The sequence below is a fragment of the Osmerus mordax genome, chromosome 5 (assembly GCF_038355195.1).
Source record: "Osmerus mordax isolate fOsmMor3 chromosome 5, fOsmMor3.pri, whole genome shotgun sequence".
Classification (NCBI taxonomy): domain Eukaryota; kingdom Metazoa; phylum Chordata; class Actinopteri; order Osmeriformes; family Osmeridae; genus Osmerus; species Osmerus mordax.
In genome coordinates, this window is record NC_090054.1 from 6,244,550 (window position 1) to 6,271,231 (window position 26,682).

A 26,682-nucleotide genomic window follows, 5' to 3' on the forward strand; every position below is an offset into this window, starting at 1 on the left:
TACTGTTATTATTATTATTACAGTCATGTTGTTGCACACTGTTGATATATGAAGAGAGAAAACCCATAAGAGGTGTATCTTTGTTTGCAGTTAATGTTGCAAACAAAGTTTCCTGCCTGCAGTTGGAAAATCATTTGTTGTGATTGAACAGGTGTGGCCACTGGAATTGATGACTATTTGACTAGTATTTGCTTGGCCTACCTTTAAACAAATATGAGGAAACAATCATATCCTTATTCATCAGAGAAAGGTAAAGATATAAAGCTGGTGGCTCAGAGAAAGCATACATTTCAGCTTCTACTGTAGCTTCAATAACACAGCATGGTAAGTACCTGGGGATTCGCTGTTGGGGCTGCTTGTATTGCTGAATGGCACAAAATGTTAGTTTGGAATGTTCAAATTGACTTAGAATTAAGGATTCAGCTACATGATAATAATAATGGTGCACATCAGTAACAGTGATACTGTCTTTGTGTCAGGGTCCTCTTCTGCGAGTGGTTGTGTGTGTGCTGGCAGTGATGGTTATGTGTCAAGCTGACTGCTACTTTCAGGAATTGCAGAACAAAGATGTTAAGAGCCAACCTAAAGGTGAGTCCTTACAAATAGACCTTGGACAATTTACACTTTCAACTAGGTCTACTGTTAATTACATTGTTCTATGCCATTTGATTTGCCCTGAGAATACAACCAATGGGTCAGTCCCTAGGTGGTAACTGAGAGGCAAATCAAACACTTCATATTTTACTGTAACTGATATCTGTCCCATGTCTGCACATTAACAAATATCTACCAGAAAAGTTGACTGTTATTCCTCACAACTTCCATTGAGAGTCTAACTGATACTACACATTTCTAAAGTGTTCTTATGCGTTAGAAGGGGTGAGGAAGCAAATCTCTAGATGCCACCGATTAACTTTTTTTTTTTTGGACTAACCTGGTGCCAAAGTGTTCCAGGTGCTACTGAACTGTGTCTTTATGAATGTGTCATGTAACCTGTGAGTCAGATGTTGACCCATGAATTTGTGTTTGAGTAGGTTGTGTGGATAAGGAGGGTGTTGAGCATGAGTTTGGCTCTGAATGGGTGAAGAACTGCTACGAGTGTTCCTGCTCTGAAGAAGGCATTGGCTGCTGCAGCAAGTAAGATATCCACACCACCATGATGTCTCAGTCCCCCTTTTACTTTAAGTGGTTTAACTCACTTACACATGTACACACTCTCACTCCTTCCTTTCTCTTTCTCTCCTGTCCCTCCCCTCTCTCCCTCTCTCTTAGGATCCCTGACGCAATAGATGTTCCTCCTCAGTGTGAACTGGTTGTAAACAGGGATGCCTGCTCTGCCAAAATGGTCCTGAAGTCAGACAAGACAAAGGAGTGCAGTCCTGTCTAGACTTGTTTTGTAAGCCATTGGTAGCCAAAGGAAACTATTTTGATGATCATTATTACCTTGTTGCTGCACAAGTACATTTCGTTGTATGGTTTTACTGCACAATGACAAATAAAGTATAATCTAATCTAATCATGTTCCTGACACCCCAGAAGGAATACATTGAATCAATGTAACTGATTTGCATTCAGAAAATGCTGTCTTTGTCCGTTTTATTCCACTCCCTTTCAGTCCATTTAGATCTGTGTGGTGTGGTGTGTGTGTGTGTGTGTGTGTGTGTGTGTGTGTGTGTTGTGCATGGTTATCCTTTTTCACCACAGTGTGGCAGTATACATCCTGGTTAGCTTTTGCTCTTCAGGCAATCTGGGACCTTTCTGATGTAAGCTCTCCCTCATTTTCTTTCTCTTTCTGCCTCTCTCTTTTCTTTCTCTCTCACACACACATGCACTGGAGAGAGTCAGTCCGTTTTCTCCCACCAGTTGCTGTGGATTGCCACCTGTTTTCCTTATCACACACACCTAGCCTTCCTAGAGAAAGCATCATACACACACAGCCCAGGTGAGTCTTTCTTTTACTTGTCTTTTCTTATCACACTTATTTATCAGTCCTATTCCCTTCTCATGCTGAGCTCTAGAATGTTGTTTTTTTTACAGCACAACATTGATGCATTTCAGATGTGGATTGGGACACTGGTTTTAATACAGATTTGTACTGTACCTCACAGGTCACTGTGCTGTAGATGTACTGTAGAATCTTATTAAGTAAGATGACATAAAAACAGAGATAAGAGTGACAGCAGACAAACACTTCATGCCTCCAGATGTATGAGATGGTTGTGGAAAGTGCCAGAGGTGTGTGCTACTGTTCAAGAGCTCAGCTCTCCTGCCTGGCTCATTCAGCTATCTGTCTTTTCTCACACCTCTTCATTTGACAGAGATGAAAGAGCCTGAAAGATAAATTACTCCTCTGTGTCTATTATGCATTTTCCAATTACAAGAAGTTAATTACGAGAATGAAGATTAACTATAGGGTGGTTTCATTTGTCAATACATTCTCAGAATTTTCTCTTATATGGACAAGTGGATGAATACAGGCTCCCTTTCTTTGGATGGTCTTGGAGACACACACACACAAATTCACACTCACACCAGATATTCCAATAGGAGATGTTATACAGAGGGACCGTCAGGGTGTGTGTTTATGGTTTAACCAGGACAATATCCCGGAACAACCCAGTCTCAGAGAACAGCTGCTTATAAAAAGAAAAGGCACCACTTTGCCTGAGCTTATGTTTATGAAGCGTTTATAAGTGCTAGTGGTGAACTAAGACTAGCTTTGCATTCATTCATTGGTGAGCAAAAGGAACAGTTTGTAATTATATCACCTCTCATCTCAATGATGGTGAGCCATTCTCTACAGGTACAGAGATGGATGTTGACCTGGCTCTGCCTTTGTCCAGCTCCAACCACCCCACCTCCTACTGTGAACGAGAAGAATGAGATAGGCACAACGGAGAGAAAGGGGAAAATCTGTAGAGAAAGGAAAAAAAGGAGAGAAGAGGCTAGAGACAGGAAGCAACAGAGACAGGAAAGATGAGAGGGGAAAAGAGGAGAAGCAGCAGGGAAGGGGTTTACTAAGGGAGAGATGTCAGGTCAGGGTGCCCTCACACACACTTCAGAGATATGAATTTCCATGAATTTCTTACAGGATTAATAAAGTGAATGAAATTGAGTGTGTTACAGTAGATGTGATCTTTCTGAGACCAGACCATCTCTGGCTCTGTGGACATAAAGTACACAATGAAACAGTATAGGGTTGGGTCCAGCTTCATACTGGTTACCATGAGCCTCCACTCAGTGGCCTCTTTAACAGGCAGCAGTTGGACTGAGGGGGTTCATCTCTTTGTGGCATTGCACATGTTGTAGATCAAAGATTAGTTAATGAGTTCCATATGGATTTATTCAAACTGGCTGTCATTTTGATGAACAGGTTCATGAGTGCTTGTCGCTTTGGGTTCATGGTCATATTACAGTAATTATGCATTTCCCTTATGAATTGGTGAAGATCTGAGCTCTCCCCTCCCCTCCCTGTGTTCCAATCTGTGTTCAGGCATCATGAGTGATGTCATGGAGACGGATGGCAGAGTGACTGATTGAGTAGTGGCCATTACTGGAGAATAACACATTCTTATTAGCCTTCCAACGTTGCAGCCTTCAGGAGGTTTTACAGGAAAAAATCCAGAATCTCTGGATTAACACCACCTGCCTCGGCACTTGGACATACAACACTGTATGAGCAGTTTTACTATAAAAACTAAAGTTATCACATTCTCTGGATGTGAACACATTTATCACATCCAGAGAATGTTTGGGTTAAGGTGTCAATTGAACTAATATGCAGAACACAGGCCAAGACAAACACCTCTGAGCAGAAATTCATTCGTATTCTAAGAAGTGCTATTATGTGGGCTGTAACAACATAATTATTGTATTGGTATTATTCTGGGCCATCACTACCTATTTTCAAAAAATCTTACCTCAATAGAAAGAATATCATTGTGTGGTCGTCAGGGTGTTATTGTACAGTTTGTCTTTGTTAATGTGACATCCCAGTGAATACCTTTACAGATAGAGAAAGAGATTGCTTAAGGTCCACTGTCAGACAATTATACTATTTGCATGGGCAAGTTCTCCAATGTCATTGTGGAGTGTCTCATCCTTCCCATAACTCCTTCCCATAAATATGATGTGGTAGTAGGTTCTCCTGCCCTGATAAATAATACCCTAGTATATTTATTTAGGTATTTTTCCCTCTTTCTTTCTATATTTTCTGTCTTTCTTTTCCTTCTTTTACTTTCTCTTCCTTCTTTCACTTTTGTCTTTCTATCTTTCTTTCTCTCTGTCTCTCAGACTTTCACTTACTCTCTCCTTTCTTTCACTCTCTCTTTCTAACTCTGTCTCTCAAGAGATGTGTATCTGCTGGAGGCTGTGATTGAAGAGGATTGACATTAAGGTTCAGATGACTCTTGACCTCTGCTGAGATGTCCTGGAGGGGGAGTGAAAGCCAATTCCTGCCCTTCATTGGGAATCGGCCCCTCAACCAATCCCTGGCCACCAACCAGAGCATGCCTCCCCCATTGAACGAGTCCTTCCACCGATCCCCAGCCATCAACAGGAGCATGTCCCTCCCCTTCAATGGGTCCCTCCACCAATCCCTGGTATGGGAGCAGGATGGCATAAGCAGAGGCCAGGCTGTGCTGGAGGAGATGTGGATAGGGAACAACACCCCATCCTTCCCTCCAGGTCACCTCTCACTTGAGACAGCAGAGTGGTGCCATTTGTCCCCTTCGGTGACTGTGTGTCTGGTAGTGTGTTACTGCTTTACCATGCTGTTGGGCCTTGTGGGAAACTGCTGCCTGATCTGCATCATCGCCCGTCGCCGGGAGAGAGCCAACGTCACCAATATCCTCATCGCCAACCTGTCTGTATCGGACATCATGATGTGTGCCTTCTGCCTCCCCTTCACTGTCACCTACACCCTCATGGACCATTGGGTGTTCGGGTCTGTGCTCTGCAGGTTGGTGCCCTTCATCCAGTGTGTGTCTGTCACCGTGTCTGTCCTCTCACTGGTGCTCATTGCCCTGGAGAGACACCAGCTGATCATCAACCCCTCCGGCTGGAAGCCCAGCATCCCGCAGGCCTACGTGGCTGTGATCATCATCTGGATGCTTGCCAGCTTTACCTCACTGCCTTTCATGGCTTTCCACCTGCTCACAAATGAGCCTTATGCCAACCTGACCCAGCCTCATTTCAAGCCTCAATCTCAGCCCAAGCTTCAGAGCCATGCCAAGCATCAGCCTCCCTTTCAGCTTCAACCCCTTCTTTATACCCAGTCCTCTCTCTACCCCCAGATTCAGCCTCTTCCCTCTCTTCAGCCCCAGTTGCAGCTCTTTTCCCACTCTGATCCCTCTTCCTACCCCCAGTCTTCTGCTCCCCTCTGGCCCTCTTCCCATCGTCAACCTCCTTCTGACCCCACAACATCTCCGTCCCCACCCCCCAGACTCTTCTCGTTCCCCCAGCCCTCCTCTCACATGGAGGCCTGTCTGGAGCACTGGCCATCCCAGCAGCAGAAGCTGGCATATACCACCTGGCTGCTGGTGTTTCAGTACTGCGGCCCACTGCTGCTGGTTCTGCTCTGTTACATCAGAGTTTTTGTGCGTCTCCGTCAGCGCCAGGAAATGCTGGATCGGGCCAGGACCCCGGAGAACCAGCGTATGACTCACAGTCGGCGAGTCAACGTCATGCTAGTCGCCCTGGTGACAGCCTTTGCCCTCTGCTGGCTGCCACTGACAATGTTTAACGTTGTTTCGGACTGGTACCAGGAAGCCTTGCCCGTTTGTCACCACGACCTGTTGTTTTCGCTGTGCCACCTGCTGGCCATGTCCTCCACCTGCATCAACCCCATCATCTATGGCTTCCTCAATTCCAACTTCAGGCAGGAGGTCAGGGAGACGCTACTGCACTGCCGCTGTCAGCCACTAGTGGAAGACTATGAGCACTTCCCCATGTCCACCGTGCACACAGAGGTGTCTCGCACCTCGCTGCAAATCAACTGTAGGAACAACTCTGTTTGAGGACCAAGGACTGGATTCCATGCCCTTCTTTTTGAGGAAGCCAGGTCGACTTTTAGTCAGTTGACTGCATGTGGCCTCAAGTCAACCTCTGCCCTCGAGTCTGCCCTCAACCCCCACATCGAAGTACAGGGATCTCCAACCCTGGACCAGGAGAGCTATGAGAATCCATAGGGAATCCTGTAGGTTTTTGCTCCAACCCCCGTTAGACTAATTTTCAACCAGCTGATTAGAATCAGGTGTGCTGAAAAAGGACAGTAGCTCTCCAGGAACAGGGCTGGAAGAACAGTTCTGCAGTAGTAGAATGTATGAGCTTAATGCTTCAACAAAACCATTTGTGTTACTATCAATGGCTGAACTGCAATGTGCAACACTGTGTATGCATGACACTGCAATGCAGTGTGTAATTGTGAAATGTCAGTTTTGTATAACAAGTTGCTAAAATGTAATGTTGTGATGCGTTTTTCTGTGAGTCAGCATTTAGTATTTTTACCACATGCTCATTCTCTGCTCTTTCTCTACCCTGTGGAAGGATGGTGTTTTTAAATAGCTTGGTCAGTTCTGCATTCCATGTTAGGATTTAGTTCTTGAAGTTATAAAAGGAATGTTGTGTTGTATCAGTTGGTTTTCATTTGTTCACAGCAGCATTTTGTTTACAGGTGTTAGAGTATACAGTGAGGGAAGGACAGTCTCAATAATATCATAGAGTGTTATCTAGAGTGCATTATTGTGCAATATTATGTGTTGAATCTGTATTGTATAACAATAAATATGGAAAATGTGATCCATGTACACAATGCCAAAATGACATGAATAGTTAAGTAATCTAATTAATGTATTCATATAAACCTAGCTAGGGCAGGTGGAAAAAGTGCATGACATATTTCATCATGGAGATATCAGAAGTGGTATCAGAATTCACAATTAATTGATTTACTCACTATCCATTAAGGACACAGTTCAATAATACTATGTTGGTAGTTTTTGTTGTCGGCCAATCTGTAACATCCCATTGTGTGAGATAAAGATGTAAATCTGTTACGTAAGAGGGACAGTCTATCCATCACCAGCGTATGAACCCTCTTCCCTACAGCTGCAAACTCCCGGAGCACCAAAACCCACCCACCACAGCGCAGCTCCTCCAGGACATTAAGGTTAATGGAGAAAAAAAAGCAGGCTAGCAGTCAGATTACATTAGTCTAACTCTACACACAGGGTTATGATGTCATTAGGCCTTCAGATGATTTGAACTTTAGGCTAGGACAACTATGAAAGCGAGGATACAATCACTTTTAATTAGAAAGATGTGGTAGAGACTTATTGGGGTAAATTAACCTGAAACTAAATATAAATGGATTCTGGAATGTCAAGGAGAAGTATGGGTTGGGGCTATAGGAAAATGGTGAGAGATTGCTTGGAGACCAAACTGAACTGGACAGTCATCGAGTCATCAAGAATAGACATTTGAGAATCTCGTGAAAGAGCCAGATTACATTATTACATCTTTATTTAATCTCTGCTGCCATCTAGTCTCACAACAATCAGTGACCTAACATCTCCACCCCCTTCATCTCTCTCCAATAGAACCAGTTCAGGCTACAAAAAGTTAAAGACAATCAGATCAGACACCGTAAAATATTATTCTTAGTAAAGCAAATTAATTTATTTCTATGGCATGGCCTCCTGGAGAATTGGATACAAACTGCCCCGAACACATAGTACTTGTTTGTTTCATTTGAACATCAAGGCATTCTAATTTGGCTGGTAACAAGACTATTTGTATGCAAGCCTGAAGGTAGGCACACACGCAAACACATCACACTCAACTGCTAGAAACATTTACATTCTCCAAGACAGACAGTTATTCTTGTAGTTCTAGTGTTGCAAAGACCAGAAAAGGGATGACACACGTCTTCACAGAAGGTGGAAATAATCTAGTGCGGTGTTGCATAATTGCTCTCTCCATGTGTGGGATTACTGCTAAAACCATCATCTTTGCAATCAGGAATTTGGACACTGGCAAATCAACTCAGGGCCAATGAGATTAAGGCTATCTCTCAAGACTGTCTTGGTAGATGAATAGGGGCAGCAACCTGTAATGTAACAAGTGACAGATTACCAGTCTGATTCTCTATGAGGGAGAATGTCCCTGTACTTACTGTAAGTCGCTCTGGATAAGAGCGTCTGTTAAATGACTAAATGTAAATGATTACGAAATTCACAAGAATAGTCTATGACTTATTTATTATTGGTGGCCAAGCCACCAAGCCACCTTAAGTGTTTCTACGTATTCTTATTGGGTGTGCTTTGCCTTCGGCAAGGGAACAACCTTTGTTCTCTCACATATATATTATTATTATTGTGAGAATGCTGTTAAGCATTCGCATTCTCACTATTGTTTTCATGTTTCTCTTTATTGTTGGAATGCTGGTTAAGCATAAATAATTCAGCTTTTTGATATCTATTCAAATTTTTTCAATATCACTGATTATGTTTCATGACTTTTTCAAGCCGTTTCTGAGATTTACATGGGTGTGTACGTGAAACCCTAGAGTGCAGACTGAAACGCTTAGAGTGGAGGCCTTCGGATGTTGTTGAAAAAATATTTCTAGTTTGCCAGCATTGCCACAATTTTTGCTCTTCATGCTTCATTTTTGGATCAATAGATAGCAAATTTTGTGCTGGTCGTAGACAGTTGTCTGTTGAATCCAACAGACGTACACATTTGTTCAGAGCCCCACGAAAGCAAGACAAAGTCCAACTCTCGCCCCATAGAGACCAATGCAAATCTGGTGACAAAATCGTCAGAGAAAGCAAAAAGAACAAGATTTTGAAACTGTTATGGGTTGTTTTCACCCGGTCCCTAACGCGATGCTGCAAAGTAGCGTCTTCCGAATGTGAGACGAATGTCGAATATGAAAATAACTTCACCTCGGTCAATTAACACACTGTTTCGATGTATTTAGTGTGAAATGCTCCCACACCTTGGATGACTTGGGTCGTACTGATTTATCTGCCTCCGCCATGTGTTTCAGAACAACGTCACTCAACAACGTCTCTCCGATGGCCTTTCCTCTACCTCCGCTCCGCGCTCAACTAAACTTTTTTTTTAAATACTCAAACATCTCCGCGACATATTGAGTGGCGTAATAATCGCGCTACACAACAAATCGATAATGAAATTCGTTGCCAACGCTTTTAATAATCGATTTTAATCTATTTAATCGATTCGATGTTGCAGCCCTACAATTCAGTATTTCTTTTTAACTTACTGGGGGAGTAGGATTTTGACAACACTGTTCATCATACCTGCCGAAATCCTCCCTCCCCTCATATCTTGGGACTACAAGATCTGACACCCCCCCAAATTATTTTGGTGGCTCCTCATGCCCTGTAGAGTGTGCCGTAAAAAGCTTTTGATACTAGTTGCATAAATGTAAAAGTTACAAGGGGAGTAGGATTTTGGCAACACTGTTTTTCATACCTGCCGAAATCCTCCCCCCCCCTCCCCCATATCTTGGGGCTATAAGATCTGACACACCCCAACTATGCGGGGATGTGGACAATCTGGATGGCGACACTAACTGGGTAATAGCTTGTCAACTGGTATTGAATACAATACTTTTTTCACTACTAAACACATTTATAATGAAGCATTGGTATTTCTTTGTATAAGTGGTAATGTTATTATAGGTGACAGTGACAGTTTTTGCCATTCCTAATGTTTGATCATTCATTATCATTCCACAAATTCATCTTAATGTTTATCCAAAATCTCAGGTTGGCTGTGACAGCTGCCTCAGAAGGTTCCATCACTGTTGTGCTAAAATCCAACTGAGAGGAATAAGTCTGTGCTGCCTGCTGTAAACATCCCTGACCTGTTTTCATGATCAAGCCTCAAACTTGTTAAAACTCTTATTTAAATTATCACTTTCTTTCTTTTTTTCTACCTTTTGTTAAATATATAATTATAGTTTTTTGTTTAAAATAAATGTGATGGAACCAATCAAAATGTCATAATTTATTAGATGTTTTTCACTAGCCATTCACAAGGGGAAGGTCCAGGCTTGGCTTATCAGGTACTAAAACCAAGCACTGTACATTGCAAGTTAGAAGACACAAACTAGGCTGTGGGAAGCAGGATCTATAAAATGGATATGATTGTAAACACAGAACAGTTGTGTGGCAAGTAGTTTACTGAGAGGGAAATAGAAGTTGAATTCTGGTAGGAGGGACCTGTGAGCAGGGGCCTTTTTATATAGCCTACATTTGTAAAATAATGTAGCTATACTCATTTACCAGACGATTATATGACAATTAATTGGCATATAGTGCATTTAGTAGTACCTATAACAGCAAGTACAACGTAATCAAGAATCAGAAGTGAATAGTTCTACTAAAAGTGATTCGTACAAATGAATATAAAGGATGCTCGCTTTTACCATACAGTGACATAACAGCAACTACAACATAATTCACATATAACCCTCATTCTGATAATAGGACAGTGTAGCACAACATCGACATCAACATTGATTTTCAAGTGCAGCTCCAAAGTACTTCTATTTTAAAAAGCCCCCCCAGTGCGCGCATTTGTGTTTTGCCAAATATTTGCCTCTCGGACAGAGGGTAAGGGTATAGCAGCTAAATTGGTCAATAGGTAGCTAGCTAGAGATCGAGTTTCAGGGTACTTGTCGCCGAGTGAGACCCTGGCTTTGTTTACATAATTAGGGCCATTGTCAGCTGCGCCTTTAGCATATTTAGGCGAGTAGCACTGCAGAGGCAGCCTCTTCTGGCAGCCTCGGTGCACGAAGACTCGGTTGAACAAAGACAGGGAGTCTACCTGCGGGAGTCCACCGAGGATGGCCGACGAGGTGGATCACCTCTTCTGATAAGTATCACCCTATTTGTATTCTAATCCACCTAGAACATATTCATAGCTAGCATGTGTTTCTTCAGCATTCCCGTTCATTACACTACTCGTAGACGTAGATATATCACAAAGTATATACGGTCAACTTCTAACCTTCACTACCTATCCAGATCTTCTCCACCTGCCCTCTCTCTTTCTATAGGGCTCTGGAACTGCCAGTCTGCTGTGAACAAGGCAGACTTCATCCCAGCGTTTGCATCTCATGCTTCTCTTCATGCCCTTGAGCTGACAGAGACATGGATCCGCCCTGAGAACACTGCAACTCCAGCTGCTCTCTCCGTCAACCACTCCTTCACTCACTCACCCCGCTCAACCGGGCGGGGTGGTGGGACAGGGTTGCTTCTTTCCCCACATATTAAATACACATCCACACCACTCCCTGTTACTGCCAAACCGCTAGCCGACTTTGTGGAGGAGCTGGACATGCTCCTCAGCGTCCTCCCGGATGATGGAACCCCCCTGATAGTCCTTGGGGACTTCAACATCCACCTCCAAGGAACGCAGGCCGTTGACTTCTTGTCTCTCCTGACCTCCTTCGACCTGACGCTGCTGAGCACACCGGCGACCCACAAGGCAGGCAAACAGCTAGACCTCATCCTGACACTTAACTGTATCACTGACTTAACCTCTGTAACCCCACTGTATATTTCTGATCACTACTTTATCCAATTCTCTATCTATCTCTCTCCCTCCAACTCCTTCTACCTCCCCTCCCCTTGTAACTTTCCGGCGCAACCTCCGCTCCCTATCACCCTCCCATTTCTCCTCTATTGTAACATCCTCCCTCCCCCCCATTGACGAGTTCTCGTCCCACCCCACTAACACTGCCACAGACACCTTGTTAACCACTTTAACTGCATCACTTGACTCTCTCTGTCCCCTGTCAACCAGGCCTGCACGATCTTCTCCCTCCTGCCCGTGGCTTACGGATGTTATTCGTGAAGAACGGTACACCCTTCGGGCAGCTGAGAGGAGATGGCGCAAGTCCAAAGGCGGTCTGGACCTTGATAAGTATCACTCCCTCCTCAAATCCTTCTCTTCTCACATAACTGGTGCTAAAACCCTCTACTTTCTGAACAAAATCAACTCCGCTTCAAACCCCCACAAACTTTTTTTTACCTTCTCCACCCTTCTTAACCCACCTCCCCCACCCCCTCCCTCCACCCTGACAGCAGACGACTTCTCCTCCTTCTTTGAGGAAAAAGTCGCCGTCATTAGCAGTCGGTTCCCTAAACCCACCTTTCCTACCCTCTCACCCTCCATGACTGACCCAACTAAATGTCTAAACTCTTTTTCTCCCCTGTCTGAGGCAGAGATCTCTGACCTCATTCTCTCTCATCGCCCCACCTCCTGTCCCCTTGATCCTATCCCCTCACCTCTCTTTCAAACCATCTCCCCCTCCATCATAACTTTTCTTCTCCATGTCCTAAACTCCTCTCTTACCTCTGGCACCTTCCCCTCTGCCTTCAAACAGGCTAGAGTTACCCCTCTACTCAAAAAACCCTCCCTTAACCCTGCCGTCCTCCAGAACTACAGACCGGTATCACTGTTACCCTTCCTTTCAAAAACAATTGAACGTGCTGTATCTAACCAACTGTCTAACTTTCTCTCTCAGAACAACCTGCTTGACCCCAACCAATCGGGCTTCAAGACTGGCCACTCCACAGAGACTGCCCTCCTTTCAGTCACCACTGCCCTCCAGTCTGCCAGAGCGGCTTCCAGGTCATCCGTCATCATTCTGCTGGACCTTTCTGCAGCGTTTGATACGGTTAACCACCAGATCCTGCTCGCCAGACTTTCTGAGATGGGCATCACTGGCACTGCACTCCAGTGGATCTCATCCTACCTGTCGGGAAGATCCTACCAGGTTTCCTGGGGAGGCAAACTGTCAGGACCTCGCCAGCTCTCCACTGGCGTCCCACAGGGCTCCGTCCTTGGACCCCTCCTCTTCTCTCTGTACACCACCTCACTTGGACCAATCATCACCTCCCATGGCTTCTCCTACCACTGCTACGCTGACGACACGCAGCTGTACCTGTCGTTCCCCCCGACCGATCCGGGGATCTCAGCTAGGATTGAGGCCTGCCTCACAGACATCTCCGCCTGGATGACCGAGCACCACCTCCAGCTGAACCTCGCCAAAACAGAACTTCTCATCATCCCGGCTAAACCCTCCATCTCCCACGATCTCTCAATCACCCTGGGATCTGCGACGGTGACCCCTTCATCCTCTGCCAGGAACCTTGGGGTTACCATGGACGACGAGCTCTCCCTCACGGCCCACATTGCTGGGGTCTCCCGGTCGTGTAGATTCACCCTCTACAACATCCGGAAGATCAGGAGATACCTGTCTGAGCACTCCACCCAGCTGCTAGTCCAAGCACTTGTCCTCTCCAAGTTGGACTATTGCAACTCGCTGCTCGCTGGTCTCCCAGCATGTGCAACCCGCCCTCTTCAGAGGATTCAAAACGCAGCGGCCCGCCTGGTCTACAATCTACCCAGACGCTCCCATGTTACCCCGCTCCTCGTCTCTCTCCACTGGCTACCTATCATGGCCCGTATCAGATTCAAGACCCTGGTATTGACCTTCCGAGCAGTGAACGGGACTGCACCCGTCTACATCAAGTCTCTCCTGCAGCCTTACACCCCCACCCGTCACCTACGGTCTTCTTCAGACAACCGCCTGGTGGTCCCACCGCTCAAGACCGCCCGGTCCCAACACAAGCTCTTCTCCTGTCTGGCCCCCCAGTGGTGGAATCAACTCCCCACCTCCATCAGAGATACTGACTGTCTCTCCACCTTCAAGAAAAGGCTCAAGACGCACTTGTTCCGGGAGTACAACGGTACTTAGGAATGGTTCGCTTGACCGGATGTTAGTTTCCTCAAGGATCACATTGACTCTTGCTTAGAGACTTGTTGCTCTTGTGGTTAGTGGTAACTGATTAAAAAAAATAATTCTCGCTGTAATATATTGTTTTTATTACTGTTGCTTGCTTTTTTTTTCCACAGGTACACTTGCACTTGCACTTAGCGGTTCATGTTGTTTAATTGTAACTTGTTTAACTACATGCTCTTATGGTTCTTCCCTTTGGCACTTACTTTGGTTGTTCACAATGTGTGCTTCATGTTTTGGCTACTCGCGATGTTTTTTGGCTATCTTGTTGTTATGATCAGTGACCTATGCACTTTGTAAAGCTCTCTCTTGGAAGTCGCTTTGGATAAAAGCGTCTGCTAAATGAATAAATGTAATGTAAATGTATTTTCTTGAGACAATCATTCGGATTTTACGAGTAGCACGACATACAAATCATATAGGCTCTCAAGTGCAGCACAACATAACTTATATTTTGATGAAACATGAATTAAATAGCCTACTGACAGTTTCCTCAAAGCCTAAGACGAGGGAACCTTGTAAAAATCGCCTCGGTCCGTCAAACGACAACTAGCAATATGCTAGGAAGGCAGTGTGCGTTCACGCGTAGGGGAGTGGGATTCTGCGGGGGAGTGAGAATTCGGTCCAACACCGGAATGCCCATCACTAGTGTGAGAGACTGAGTGGTGTGTGTCTGTCGTTGCCACGGTGATGGTGCAGCTATGATTGCTAACGCGCTGAGGGCAGAGAATAACAGAAATGTAGCTAGAATCCACACCTCAAACAAGTTAACCTAGACGCAAAACTATACGTCCAATCCAAAAAATAAGGATATTTTCCGAGACCCAAGACTCTGCCGAAACCAGAGATGTCCCTTATATTTCTGTGCGGTCAGAAATACGACTCTACCGGCATTTTCAATATCTTGTTCTTTTTGCTGAAATTTAAGATTTTGTCACCAGATTTGCATTGGTCTCTATGGGGCAAGAGTTGGACTTTGTCTCGCTTTTGTGGGGCTTTGAACAAATGTGTACGTCTGTTGGATTCAACAGACAACTGTCTACGACCAGCACAAAATTAGCTATCTATTGATTCAAAAAAGAAGCATGAAGAGCAAAAATTGTGGCAATGCTGGCAAACTAGAAATATTTTTTCAACAACATCCGAAGCTCCACTCCACTCTAAGCGTTTCAGTCTGCACTCTAGGGTTTCACGTACACACCCATGTAAATCTCAGAAACGGCTTGAAAAAGTCATGAAACATAATCAGTGAAATTGAAAAAAGTTTAATTGATATCAAAAAGCTGAATTATTTAAAAATAGTTTAGGGTTTTGTCAACATTTTAAAGTTTAAATGGTGGCTCTAGCTGAAAGATTGAGGAAGAAGAAGGATTTGGAAGTTGAAGAAGTTTAAAGAAGTTTGAGAGGATTTGAAAGAAAACTCCATTGGAAACCCATGTTTAAAATATTATGAATATTGATTTATATTAATTCAAGCATAAGAGGTACAAAGCTGAAAAGTCACAGCACCCATGGCCTGACACTGCTGAATTTTTTGATAGCTGTTTTAATAGCTGAAGATCTGAAGGCGCTGAAAGGTGCCACGGAAGAAATAGAAGAAAAATAATAAGTTGATTAAAGATTCAAAGAACAATACTTGGAATGCTGAAGCAGCATTCCAACAATAAGTTGAATAAAGATTTAAAGAACAATACTTGGAATGCTGAATTAGCATTCCAACAATAAAGATTCAAAGAACAATACTTGGAATGCCGAAGCAGCATTCCAACAATAAGTATGCAGAATAACAATAGTGTTTTTGCTTGCAGCAAACACACTAATAATAAAGAAATATATATGTGAGAGAACAAAGGTTGTGCCCTTGCCGAAGGCAAAGCACACCCAATAAGATCATACCTTTTTTCCCAGAGGGAACCTTATCTTGGACATCACATGCAGAAATAATTGTCCATGTACACTATAGTAAACATCTCTATAGACAAACATCAATTAATATTCTTGTTTTGGGTTGGGTGCATGCACTGTGGTGTAGTGTGTTCTGTGAGGAACAGACAATCCTAAGTGAAGATATGGTCTCCCTGACCCTGCCCCTCATAACAGGAGGCTAGTGGAGAAGTGAAAACTGCAGGGAGCCCTGAATCCCCAGGGATGCAGCATTAACGAAGCTAAAAATAGGACGTGTTTCTCTGTGTGTGTACATGTGTGAGTGTGTCTGTGTTACTCTACCTGCATGTTTGTGTGTGTGTGTGTGTGTGTATGTCTATGTGCACGTGCATGCATGCATGTATGTGTGTGTGTACCTCATGCCTCTCCTCAGGCTTTGGTTCGAGACACCAATTTTGATGACTGTGACAGTATGCTGCTAGTAACTCTCCCATGAGAATCTTCCCTCCAAGGCAGATGTACCTGAGGTAAAATACTCAACATTATACAAATAAGATTAATGCAGTTGGTAAAAGCACTGTCATCCTCAGTAAACAATCATAACTGCTATTCAGGTGTCATAGGTTTTACTTTCAAGTCTACACAACTGAATAACAAAAGTCCCCATCTTTAAATGCCACTGGAAATTAATAAAAGGCTATTCCTGAATTTATTATTTAAATGTAAAGTGTAACTGCTAATTATGTGTCAGCACAAAACAGATTAACTGATTGTTAAAATAAGATATTTACGTAAACAATTTGAATCCAATTTTATACTATAGGTCAGGTTGAAGATTTCATGAACTTAAAGATCCTGTAAAGTGGAATTAAAAACAAGTTTAAAGTTCACCACACCACAGAATAATGTGTTATTAACTACCCATCCAAATTCGAAGGAAAAAAAAACACAGACAAGTATGTTAAATTAGGCTTTGAAATTGTAAGAAAATCAGCAGTCTTCTCTGTTTGAGACTGGGGGGGCGTGTCGCCTGAAGGAGCTGAAGCTCGGCCCCCTTGCTGGAAGGCGCCACCTCTCTCAAGTATGCTACCTACGACCCAGATAATGGACGCTACGTCAAGCCGAACAAAACAGTATAGAACTAGAGAGGGTACAATTTCTGGGGAAATGTTAGGGTGTGCTTGCTTGCGTCGGTTGCACAGGGGTCTGTATATTTTATATAAAAATGCATAGGGCCTACTTATTATTTATAAAGATCACATAGATTTAAAAGCATCCTTTTTTGCTACTCATTTATAACTCAAAATACGAGTGAAGTGTAGAATGAAATATGATGTCTTCTCATTTCCCCTGCAAGAGGCAGCCTCATCGTTGAATCAAAACGAATACATTTGGCAGACCAGTGTAAAAATTGACCTAATCTCTATGACTTAAACGTCCTTTTATGTTTTTCGTTTCTCGTGATATTTTCAGGCATTTAGCCTACTCATTGCATTCATTCATTAAAAAAGAACCCCCTTTGAAGATTATTCTACGACGTTACCGGCAGTAGAAGATGGAATCGCGATTCAAACAGTACCATCTGCTAACTGAAAATATGGCCCCCAAAACGTAAATAAGCTTGACATTTATTTAGTGGAAAATCGCTCATTCATAAAAAGCTCACTGGTAGCGATCATTGTCAGTAACAACGCAAAATGCGATATAGCCCTGTGTAGAGAAGCCCCGGTAAATTGTACTACTACGGTACAGTACTAGACTACTGCTGTGTTCGTCTTGGTAGCGATTGCGTTGGTTGAATTTGAATTAACGTTCCGTTGTACGGTTTAGGCTGAAATTAATTATTTTCATGAACAGATTGACAAAGTTTAGGCTGTGGCAATGAAGTTCAGGTTAGTAGTTAGACTTTTGATTTAAGTAAGGGGAGTGCCGAACATGTTCTGTCGCCGTTTGACTTCCTAAACAGCTGTGTATATGTTTTATATGTATATGTATGTGTCTCGCGTAGGCTACAACGTTGCAGTGAGCTACACTAGTTTGAAACCACAGGTAATGATAATTTCACCCACAAATCGTTTACTTGTAATCTAATGTCATAATAAATCCTACAACGAAAATGTATTTGTGAGGAATGTTTAATTTAACGATTGAAAACAGATGCATCATAGACCACTGTAGTATGTGTTGCCCGGGCAACAGAGGCTAATGTCGTGATGCTAATACTTCAGTGAAATAGTAGACTACTGTTTCCGAAAGTAGATGTACTTCCTTAATAATATCAGCTTATATTGTACATTACACATCACAATTGTGTGTCATATCACAAAGTAAAATGAGTAAATAGTTATCACCCTGGCCTCTTTTCTTGTGGCGTTTCTGCAGCTGCCTTGCAGTAAAGCTATAGTTAGCCTAGCTATCCCCCAAGTTAACAGATGCGAAACGAATGTTCTGCCAAAGGTAGTCACGCGTGTTTTCGTGACGTTAGTGACGCAGTGACGTTAGTAACATCAGTGACTGTGGCTAGCAAATTAGCCACCATTAGCTTCACTTTTCGCCACAAAAACTTAACTTCAGCCTAAACCATGCAACGGAACGTAAATTCCAATAGAAGCAACTCAATCGCTACCAAGACGAAACGTTTGACACCTACGTTGTCTATGTAGGCCAAATATTGACTGAGTTTTAGGGGGGCAAAAAGAATAATAATAATAAATATAGCTGCAAGCAGCAATGGCGGATTCCTCCAAAACATTGCGAACCATTGAAAAATGTATTTTCTTCACAAATTGTCACTGTATAGAAACATCAATGCTGTAGACTTACCAATGGGATACCAAATCTGAAATGCAATACCATCAAGATCCACAAGGGCTTTTATTTCAAGCCAAGGAGTAAAGGGAGGGGGCTTGGTGAGCCTACCCATTCCAAAAAGCCTTGTATCTTTGTGTATCAGGGCGTGGCCTGTAGCGTCACTTATGGGTGATATTGGGCCATTTGTGGTGTGGTAGTTACTCTTGGCCTATACTATCAATCTTTCAGGATTTTGAGAACTTTTTACCATTGCATACAAAATCGGAAATGCAATACCACCAAGATCCACATGGGCCTTTGCTAAAGACCAAGCAATGAGTGGGGGCTTGGTCAGCCCACAATTGCCTGAAATGTTGTGTATGCGTCTCGCCAAGCTTGCGCGTGTGTCAAGGGAAAGGCTGAGTGTGTGAGAATGTGGAGCGCGCGTGCTGAGGATCAGGGGAGACATTTCATTCGAAATGTCCTTAACAATTAGCCAAGCATGCATTTTTCAAATATTCACAAAAATTCAACTTTTCATCTTACAGTCAACTTTGTGTAAAGCATTATTTTAGCGTTAGAAATAAATTAGATTTACTTTATTTCAATCATTTTTTAAGATATTAATTTGCCTTCTCACATGGGAACATGAGGTAGTGTCTTTCACGTGACACACCAAGTTTGGTGGTGATATTTCAAAGATTTGCTGAGATTTGATCCAACTTCCTGTTTGGTTGCTTTGTTGACGATTTTGATTGGCTGTACCGGACAAACGGTTTTGAAATTCAAAAATCTGTTGAAGAAATTCAGTGAGGGTTGCTCTGACAATGATACCTGCCAATTCTGGGGAAGATTGGACAAAAATTGTAGGAGAAGTAGCAAAAAAACTTGTTTCCTAAATCTTTATTGTACAAAAAAATCCAATATGGCGGCCGTTATAGGTTATTGAGGCTTTTTTGTTCCTCATGAGACATAAGGTATATCTAATGAATTTCAGAATTTTGGGACAAATGGGATGCGAATGGCATCACTTTGTAAATGGAAAATTGGGGCTTGGCCGTAGCGCCACCTATGGATAATGGTGCGTCATTTGTGGTGTGGTAGTTACTCCTGGCCTATACTATCAATGTTTCAGGATTTTGAGAACTTTTTCTAAAATGCATTACCATCAAGATCCACAAGGGCCTTCACTTCAAGCCAAGGAATGAGTGGGGGCTTGGTCAGCCCACAATTGCCTGAAATGTTGTGTATGCGTCTCGCCAAGCCCGCGCGTGTGTCAAGGGAAAGGCTGAGTGTGTGAGAATGTGGAGCGCGCGCGCTGAGGAGCAGAGGGAGACATTACATTGGAAATTTCGTTAGCAATTAGCCAAGCATGCATTTTTCAAATATTCACCAAAATTCAACTTTTCACCTTACAGTCAACTTTTTCTGAGATTTGTGTACTAAACATTCTCAAGAGTCTTCATGAACTTGTGATTGTATCAGAGTATCAGTTTTGCACCGGCGAATGTGTAAAGCATTATTTTAGCGTTAGAAATAAATTAGATTTCCTTTATTTCAATCATTTTTTAAGATATTAATTTGCCTTCTCACATGGGAACATGATGTAGTGTCTTTCACGTGACACACCAAGTTTGGTGTTGATATTTCAAAGATTTGCTGAGATTTGATCCAACTTCCTGTTTGGTTGCTTTGTTGACGATTTTGATTGGCTGTACCGGACAAACGGTTTTGAAATTCAAAAATCTGTTGAAGAGTTCAGTGAGGGTTGCTCTGACGATGATACCTGCCAATTCTGGGGAAGATTGGACAAAAATTGTAGGAGAAGTAGCAACAAAACGTGTTTCCTAAATCTTTATTGTACAAAAAAATCCAATATGGCGGCCGTTATAGGTTATTGAGGCTTTTTTGTTCCTCATGAGAAATAAGGCATATCTAATGAATTTCAGAATTTTGGGACAAAAGGGATGCGAATGGCATCACTTTGTAAATGGACAATTGGGGCTTGGCCGTAGCGCCACCTATGGATAATGGTGTGTCATTTGTGGTGTGGTAGTTACTCCTGGCCAATACTATCAATGTTTCAGGATTTTGAGAACTTTTTCTAAAATGCATTACCATCAAGATCCACAAGGGCCTTCACTTCAAGCCAAGGAATGAGTGGGGGCTTGGTCAGCCCACAATTGCCTGAAATGTTGTGTATGCGTCTCGCCAAGCCCGCGCGTGTGTCAAGGGAAAGGCTCAGTGTGTGAGAATGTGGAGCACGCGCGCGCTGAAGAGCAGGGGAGACATTTCATTGAAAATTTCGTTAGCAATTAGCCAAGCATGCATGTTTCAAATATTCACATAAAATCGACTTTTCATGTTACAGTCAACCTTTCCTCAGATTTGTGTACTAAACATTCTCAAGAGTCTTCATATGAACTTGTGATTGAATCAAAGTATCAGTTTTTGACCGGCGGATGTGTAAAGCATTATTTTAGCGTTAGCGATAAATTCGATTTGCTTTATATCAATCATTTTTTGAGATATGAAGTTGTCTTTGCACATGGTAACATGTTGTAGTGTCGTCCACCGATATACCAAGTTTAGTGTTGATATCTCAAAGATTTGCTGAGATTTGACCCAAGTTCCTGTTTGGTTACTTTTTTGCTGATTTTGATTGGCTGTGCCGGACAAACGGTTTTGAAATTCAAAAATCTGTTGAAGAATTCAGTGAGGGTTGCTCTGACGATGATACCTGCCAATTCTGGGGAAGATTGGACAAAAATTGTAGGAGAAGTAGCAAAAAAACGTTTTTCCTAAATCTTTATTGTACAAAAAAATCCAATATGGCGGCCGTTATAGGTTATTGAGGCTTTTTTGTTCCTCATGAGACATAAGGTATATCTAATGAATTTCAGAATTTTGGGACAAATGGGATGCGAATGGCATCACTTTGTAAATGGAAAATTGGGGCTTGGCCGTAGCGCCACCTATGGATAATGGTGCGTCATTTGTGGTGTGGTAGTTACTCCTGGCCTATACTATCAATGTTTCAGGATTTTGAGAACATTTTCTAAAATGCATTACCATCAAGATCCACAAGGGCCTTCACTTCAAGCCAAGGAATGAGTGGGGGCTTGGTCAGCCCACAATTGCCTGAAATGTTGTGTATGCGTCTCGCCAAGCCCGCGCGTGTGTCAAGGGAAAGGCTGAGTGTGTGAGAATGTGGAGCACGCGCGCGCTGAAGAGCAGGGGAGACATTTCATTGAAAATTTCGTTAGCAATTAGCCAAGCATGCATGTTTCAAATATTCACATAAAATCGACTTTTCATGTTACAGTCAACTTTTCCTCAGATTTGTGTACTAAACATTCTCAAGAGTCTTCATATGAACTTGTGATTGAATCAAAGTATCAGTTTTTGACCGGCGGATGTGTAAAGCATTATTTTAGCGTTAGCGATAAATTCGATTTGCTTTATATCAATCATTTTTGGAGATATGAAGTTGCCTTTGCACATGGTAACATGTTGTAGTGTCGTCCACCGATATACCAAGTTTAGTGTTGATATCTCAAAGATTTGCTGAGATTTGACCCAAGTTCCTGTTTGGTTACTTTTTTGCTGATTTTGATTGGCTGTGCCGGACAAACGGTTTATAAAATCAAAACGCCATGGGATAACTTTTGTGAGGCTTGGTCTGAAGATCATCTCTGGTCATTTTGAAGAAGATATGACAAAAATTGTAGGAGGAGTAGGCTTTCAAAGGTTTTTGATACAACCGGAAATAGCGGAAAATCTATATAACCGGAAATTGACGTCATAGGGTGCGTTGAACTCGTCTTGATCCAGGGAATCCAATGGTACCTCATTTTTGAAAATCAGTCATACGGTTCAAAAGTTGCGTGTGTAAACACAAGTCCAACTTTGACCCATTGGTGGCGCTAGAGTGGTCTGATGGGATACATGAAACTTGGTGTAGGTATAGAAGGAACTGTCCTTAATGAGTGTGCCAAATTTAACAAAAAGTTATCCAAGGGTTCTAGGGGCTGCCATTGACTCCCATGGAACTAGAATAATAATAATAAATATAGCTGCAAGCAGCAATGGCGGATTCCTCCTAACATTGCGAACCATTGAAAAATGTATATTCTTCACAAATTGTCACTGTATAGAAAATCCCATGCTGCAGATTTACCAATGGGATACCAAATCTGAAATGCAATACCATCAAGATCCACAAGGGCTTTTATTTCAAGCCAAGGATTGAAGGGAGGGGGCTTGGTGAGCCTACCCATTCCAGAAAGCCTTGTATCTTTGTGTATCAGGGCGTGGCCTGTAGCGTCACTTATGGGTGATATTGGGCTTGGCCGTAGCGCCACCTATGGATAATGGTGCGTCATTTGTGGTGTGGTAGTTACTCCTGGCCTATACTATCAATGTTTCAGGATTTTGAGAACTTTTTCTAAAATGCATTACCATCAAGATCCACAAGGGCCTTCACTTCAAGCCAAGGAATGAGTGGGGGCTTGGTCAGCCCACAATTGCCTGAAATGTTGTGTATGCATCTCGCCAAGCCCGCGCGTGTGTCAAGGGAAAGGCTGAGTGTGTGAGAATGTGGAGCGCGCGTGCTGAGGAGCAGAGGGAGACATTACATTGAAAATTTCGTTAGCAATTAGCCAAGCATGCATGTTTCAAATATTCACCAAAAATCTACTTTTCATGTTACAGTCAACCTTTCCTCAGATTTGTGTACTAAACATTCTCAAGAGTCTTCATATGAACTTGTGATTGAATCAGAGTATCAGTTTTTTACTGGCGGATGTGTAAAGCATTATTTTAGCGTTAGCGATAAATTTGATTTGCTTTATATCAACCATTTTTGGAGATATGAAATAGCCTTTGCATATGGTAACATGTTGTAGTGTCGTCCACCGATATACCAAGTTTAGTGTTGATATCTCAAAGATTTGCTGAGATTTGACCCAAGTTCCTGTTTGGTTTCTTTTATTGCTGATTTTGATTGGCTGTGCCGGACAAACGGTTTATAAAATCAAAACGCCATGGGATAACTTTTGTGAGGCTTGGTCTGAAGATCATCTATGGTCATTTTGAAGAAGATATGACAAAAAGTGTAGGAGGAGTAGGCTTTCAAAGGTTTTTGATACAACCGGAAATAGCGGAAAATCTATATAACCGGAAATTGACGTCATAGGGTGCGTTGAACTCATCTTGATCCAGGGAATCCAATGGTACCTCATTTTTGAAAATCAGTCATACGGTTCAAAAGTTGCGTGTGTAAACACAAGTCCAACTTTGACCCATTGGTGGCGCTAGAGTGGTCTGATGGGATACATGAAACTTGGTGTAGGTATAGAAGGAACTGTCCTTAATGAGTGTGCCAAATTTAACAAAAAGTTATCCAAGGGTTCTAGGGGCTGCCATTGACTCCCATGGAACTAGAATAATAATAATAATAATAATAAAACTAACAATAACAATAGGTTTCCTCCTTACGGAGGAATCCTAATAACTAGAGAGGATACAATTTCTGGGGAAATTGTAGGGTGTGCTTGCTTGCGTCGGTTGCACAGGGGTCTGTATATTTTATATAAAAATGCATCGGGCCTACTTATTATTTATAAAGATTACATAGATTTAAAAGCATCTTTTTTTTGCTGCTCATTTACAACTCAAAATACGAGTGAAGTGTAGAATGAAATATGACGTCTTCTCATTTCCCCTGCAAGAGGCAGCTGACAGGCTGAATCAAAACGAATACATTTGGCAGACCGGTGTACAAATGGACCTAATCTCTATGACTTAAACGTCCTTTTAAGTTGTCCCTTCTCGTGATATTTTCAGGCATTTAGCCTACTCATATTGCATTCATTCATTAATAAAGAACCCCCTTTGAAGATTATTCTACGACTTTACCGGCAGAAGATAGAATCGCGATTCAAACAGTACCATCTGCTAACTGAAAATATGCCCCCAAAAACGTAAATAAGCTTGACATTTATTTAGTGGAAAATAGCTCATTCATAAAAAGCTCACTGGTAGCGATCATTGTCAGTAACAACTCAAAATGCGATATAGCCCTGTGTGGAGAAGCTGCCCGGTAAATTCTACTACTACAGTACAGTACTACTAGTAGACTACTGCTGTGTTCGTCTTGATAGCGATTGCGTTGGTTGAATTCGATTAAACGTTCCGTTGTACGGTTTAGGCTGAAATTAATTATTTTCATGAACAGATTGACAAAGTTTAGGCTGTGGCAATGAAGTTCAGGTTAGTAGTCAGATAGTTTCCCTACTGAAAGACTTTTGAGTAAGGGGAGTGCCGAACATGTTCTGTTGCCGTTTGACTTAAACAGCTGAGGAGTTGTTGTTAGCTACTCACACTAGTGTCTCGGGTACAGTAGGCTACAGCGTTGCAGTGAGCTACACTGGTTTGAAACCACAGGTAATGGTAATTTCACCAACAAATCGTTTACTAATGTCAGAATAAATCCTACAACGAAAATGTATATGTGAGGAATGTTTATTTTAACGATTGAAAACAGATACATCATAGACCACTGTAGTATGTGTTGCCCGGGCAACACAGGCTAATGTCATGATGCTAATATGTCAGTGAAATAGTAGACTACTGTTTCCGAAAGTAGATGTACTTCCTTAATAATATCAGCTTATATTGTACATTACACATCACAATTGTGTGTCATATCACAAAGTAAAATGAGTAAATATTTATCACCCTGGCCTCTTTGTTTGTGGCGTTTCTGCAGCTGCCTTGCAGTAAAGCTATAGTTAGCCTAGCTATCCCCCAAGTTAACAGATGCCAAACGAATGTTCTGCCAAAGGTAGTCACGCGTGTTTTCGTGACATTATTGCAGACCGGTGTAAAAATTGACCTAATCTCTATGATTTAAACGTCATTTTAAGTTTTTCTCTTCTCATGATATTTTCAGGCATTTAGCCTACTCATATTGCATTCATTCATGAATAAACAACCCCTTTGAAGATTATTCTACGACGTTACCCGGCAGTAGAAGATGGAATCGCAATTCAAACGGTACCATCTGCTAACTGAAAATATGCCCCCCAAAACGTAAATAAGCTTGACATTTATTTAGTGGAAAATTGCTCATTCATAAAAAGCTCACTGGTAGCGATCATTGTCAGTAACAACGCAAAATGCGATATAGCCCTGTGTAGAGAAGCCCCGGTAAATTGTACTACTACGGTACAGTACTAGACTACTGCTGTGTTCGTCTTGGTAGCGATTGCGTTGGTTGAATTTGAATTAACGTTCCGTTGTACGGTTTAGGCTGAAATTAATTATTTTCATGAACAGATTGACAAAGTTTAGGCTGTGGCAATGAAGTTCAGGTTAGTAGTTAGACTTTTGATTTAAGTAAGGGGAGTGCCGAACATGTTCTGTCGCCGTTTGACTTCCTAAACAGCTGTGTATATGTTTTATATGTATATGTATGTGTCTCGCGTAGGCTACAACGTTGCAGTGAGCTACACTAGTTTGAAACCACAGGTAATGATAATTTCACCCACAAATCGTTTACTTGTAATCTAATGTCATAATAAATCCTACAACGAAAATGTATTTGTGAGGAATGTTTAATTTAACGATTGAAAACAGATGCATCATAGACCACTGTAGTATGTGTTGCCCGGGCAACAGAGGCTAATGTCGTGATGCTAATACTTCAGTGAAATAGTAGACTACTGTTTCCGAAAGTAGATGTACTTCCTTAATAATATCAGCTTATATTGTACATTACACATCACAATTGTGTGTCATATCACAAAGTAAAATGAGTAAATAGTTATCACCCTGGCCTCTTTTCTTGTGGCGTTTCTGCAGCTGCCTTGCAGTAAAGCTATAGTTAGCCTAGCTATCCCCCAAGTTAACAGATGCGAAACGAATGTTCTGCCAAAGGTAGTCACGCGTGTTTTCGTGACGTTAGTGACGCAGTGACGTTAGTAACATCAGTGACTGTGGCTAGCAAATTAGCCACCATTAGCTTCACTTTTCGCCACAAAAACTTAACTTCAGCCTAAACCATGCAACGGAACGTAAATTCCAATAGAAGCAACTCAATCGCTACCAAGACGAAACGTTTGACACCTACGTTGTCTATGTAGGCCAAATATTGACTGAGTTTT

General features: G+C 42.3%; 2 protein-coding genes across 2 annotated transcripts; both read left to right on the plus strand.

Annotated features, from left to right (window-relative positions):
- Positions 1–242: 242 nt before the first annotated feature.
- On the plus strand, positions 243–1,535 carry si:ch73-288o11.4 (beta-microseminoprotein). Its single transcript, XM_067236928.1, has 4 exons — positions 243–324; positions 480–588; positions 1,035–1,137; positions 1,273–1,535. Exons 1-4 carry the CDS (start codon positions 322–324, stop codon positions 1,385–1,387), a joined length of 330 nt encoding a protein of 109 aa, XP_067093029.1. The 5' UTR covers positions 243–321; the 3' UTR covers positions 1,388–1,535.
- Positions 1,536–4,489: 2,954 nt separating this feature from the next.
- LOC136943446 (neuropeptide Y receptor type 4-2-like) lies at positions 4,490–6,017 on the plus strand. Its single transcript, XM_067236772.1, has one exon. The coding sequence runs from the start codon at positions 4,509–4,511 to the stop codon at positions 6,015–6,017; it is 1,509 nt and encodes a 502-aa protein (XP_067092873.1). The 5' UTR covers positions 4,490–4,508.
- The last annotated feature ends 20,665 nt before the right edge of the window (positions 6,018–26,682 follow it).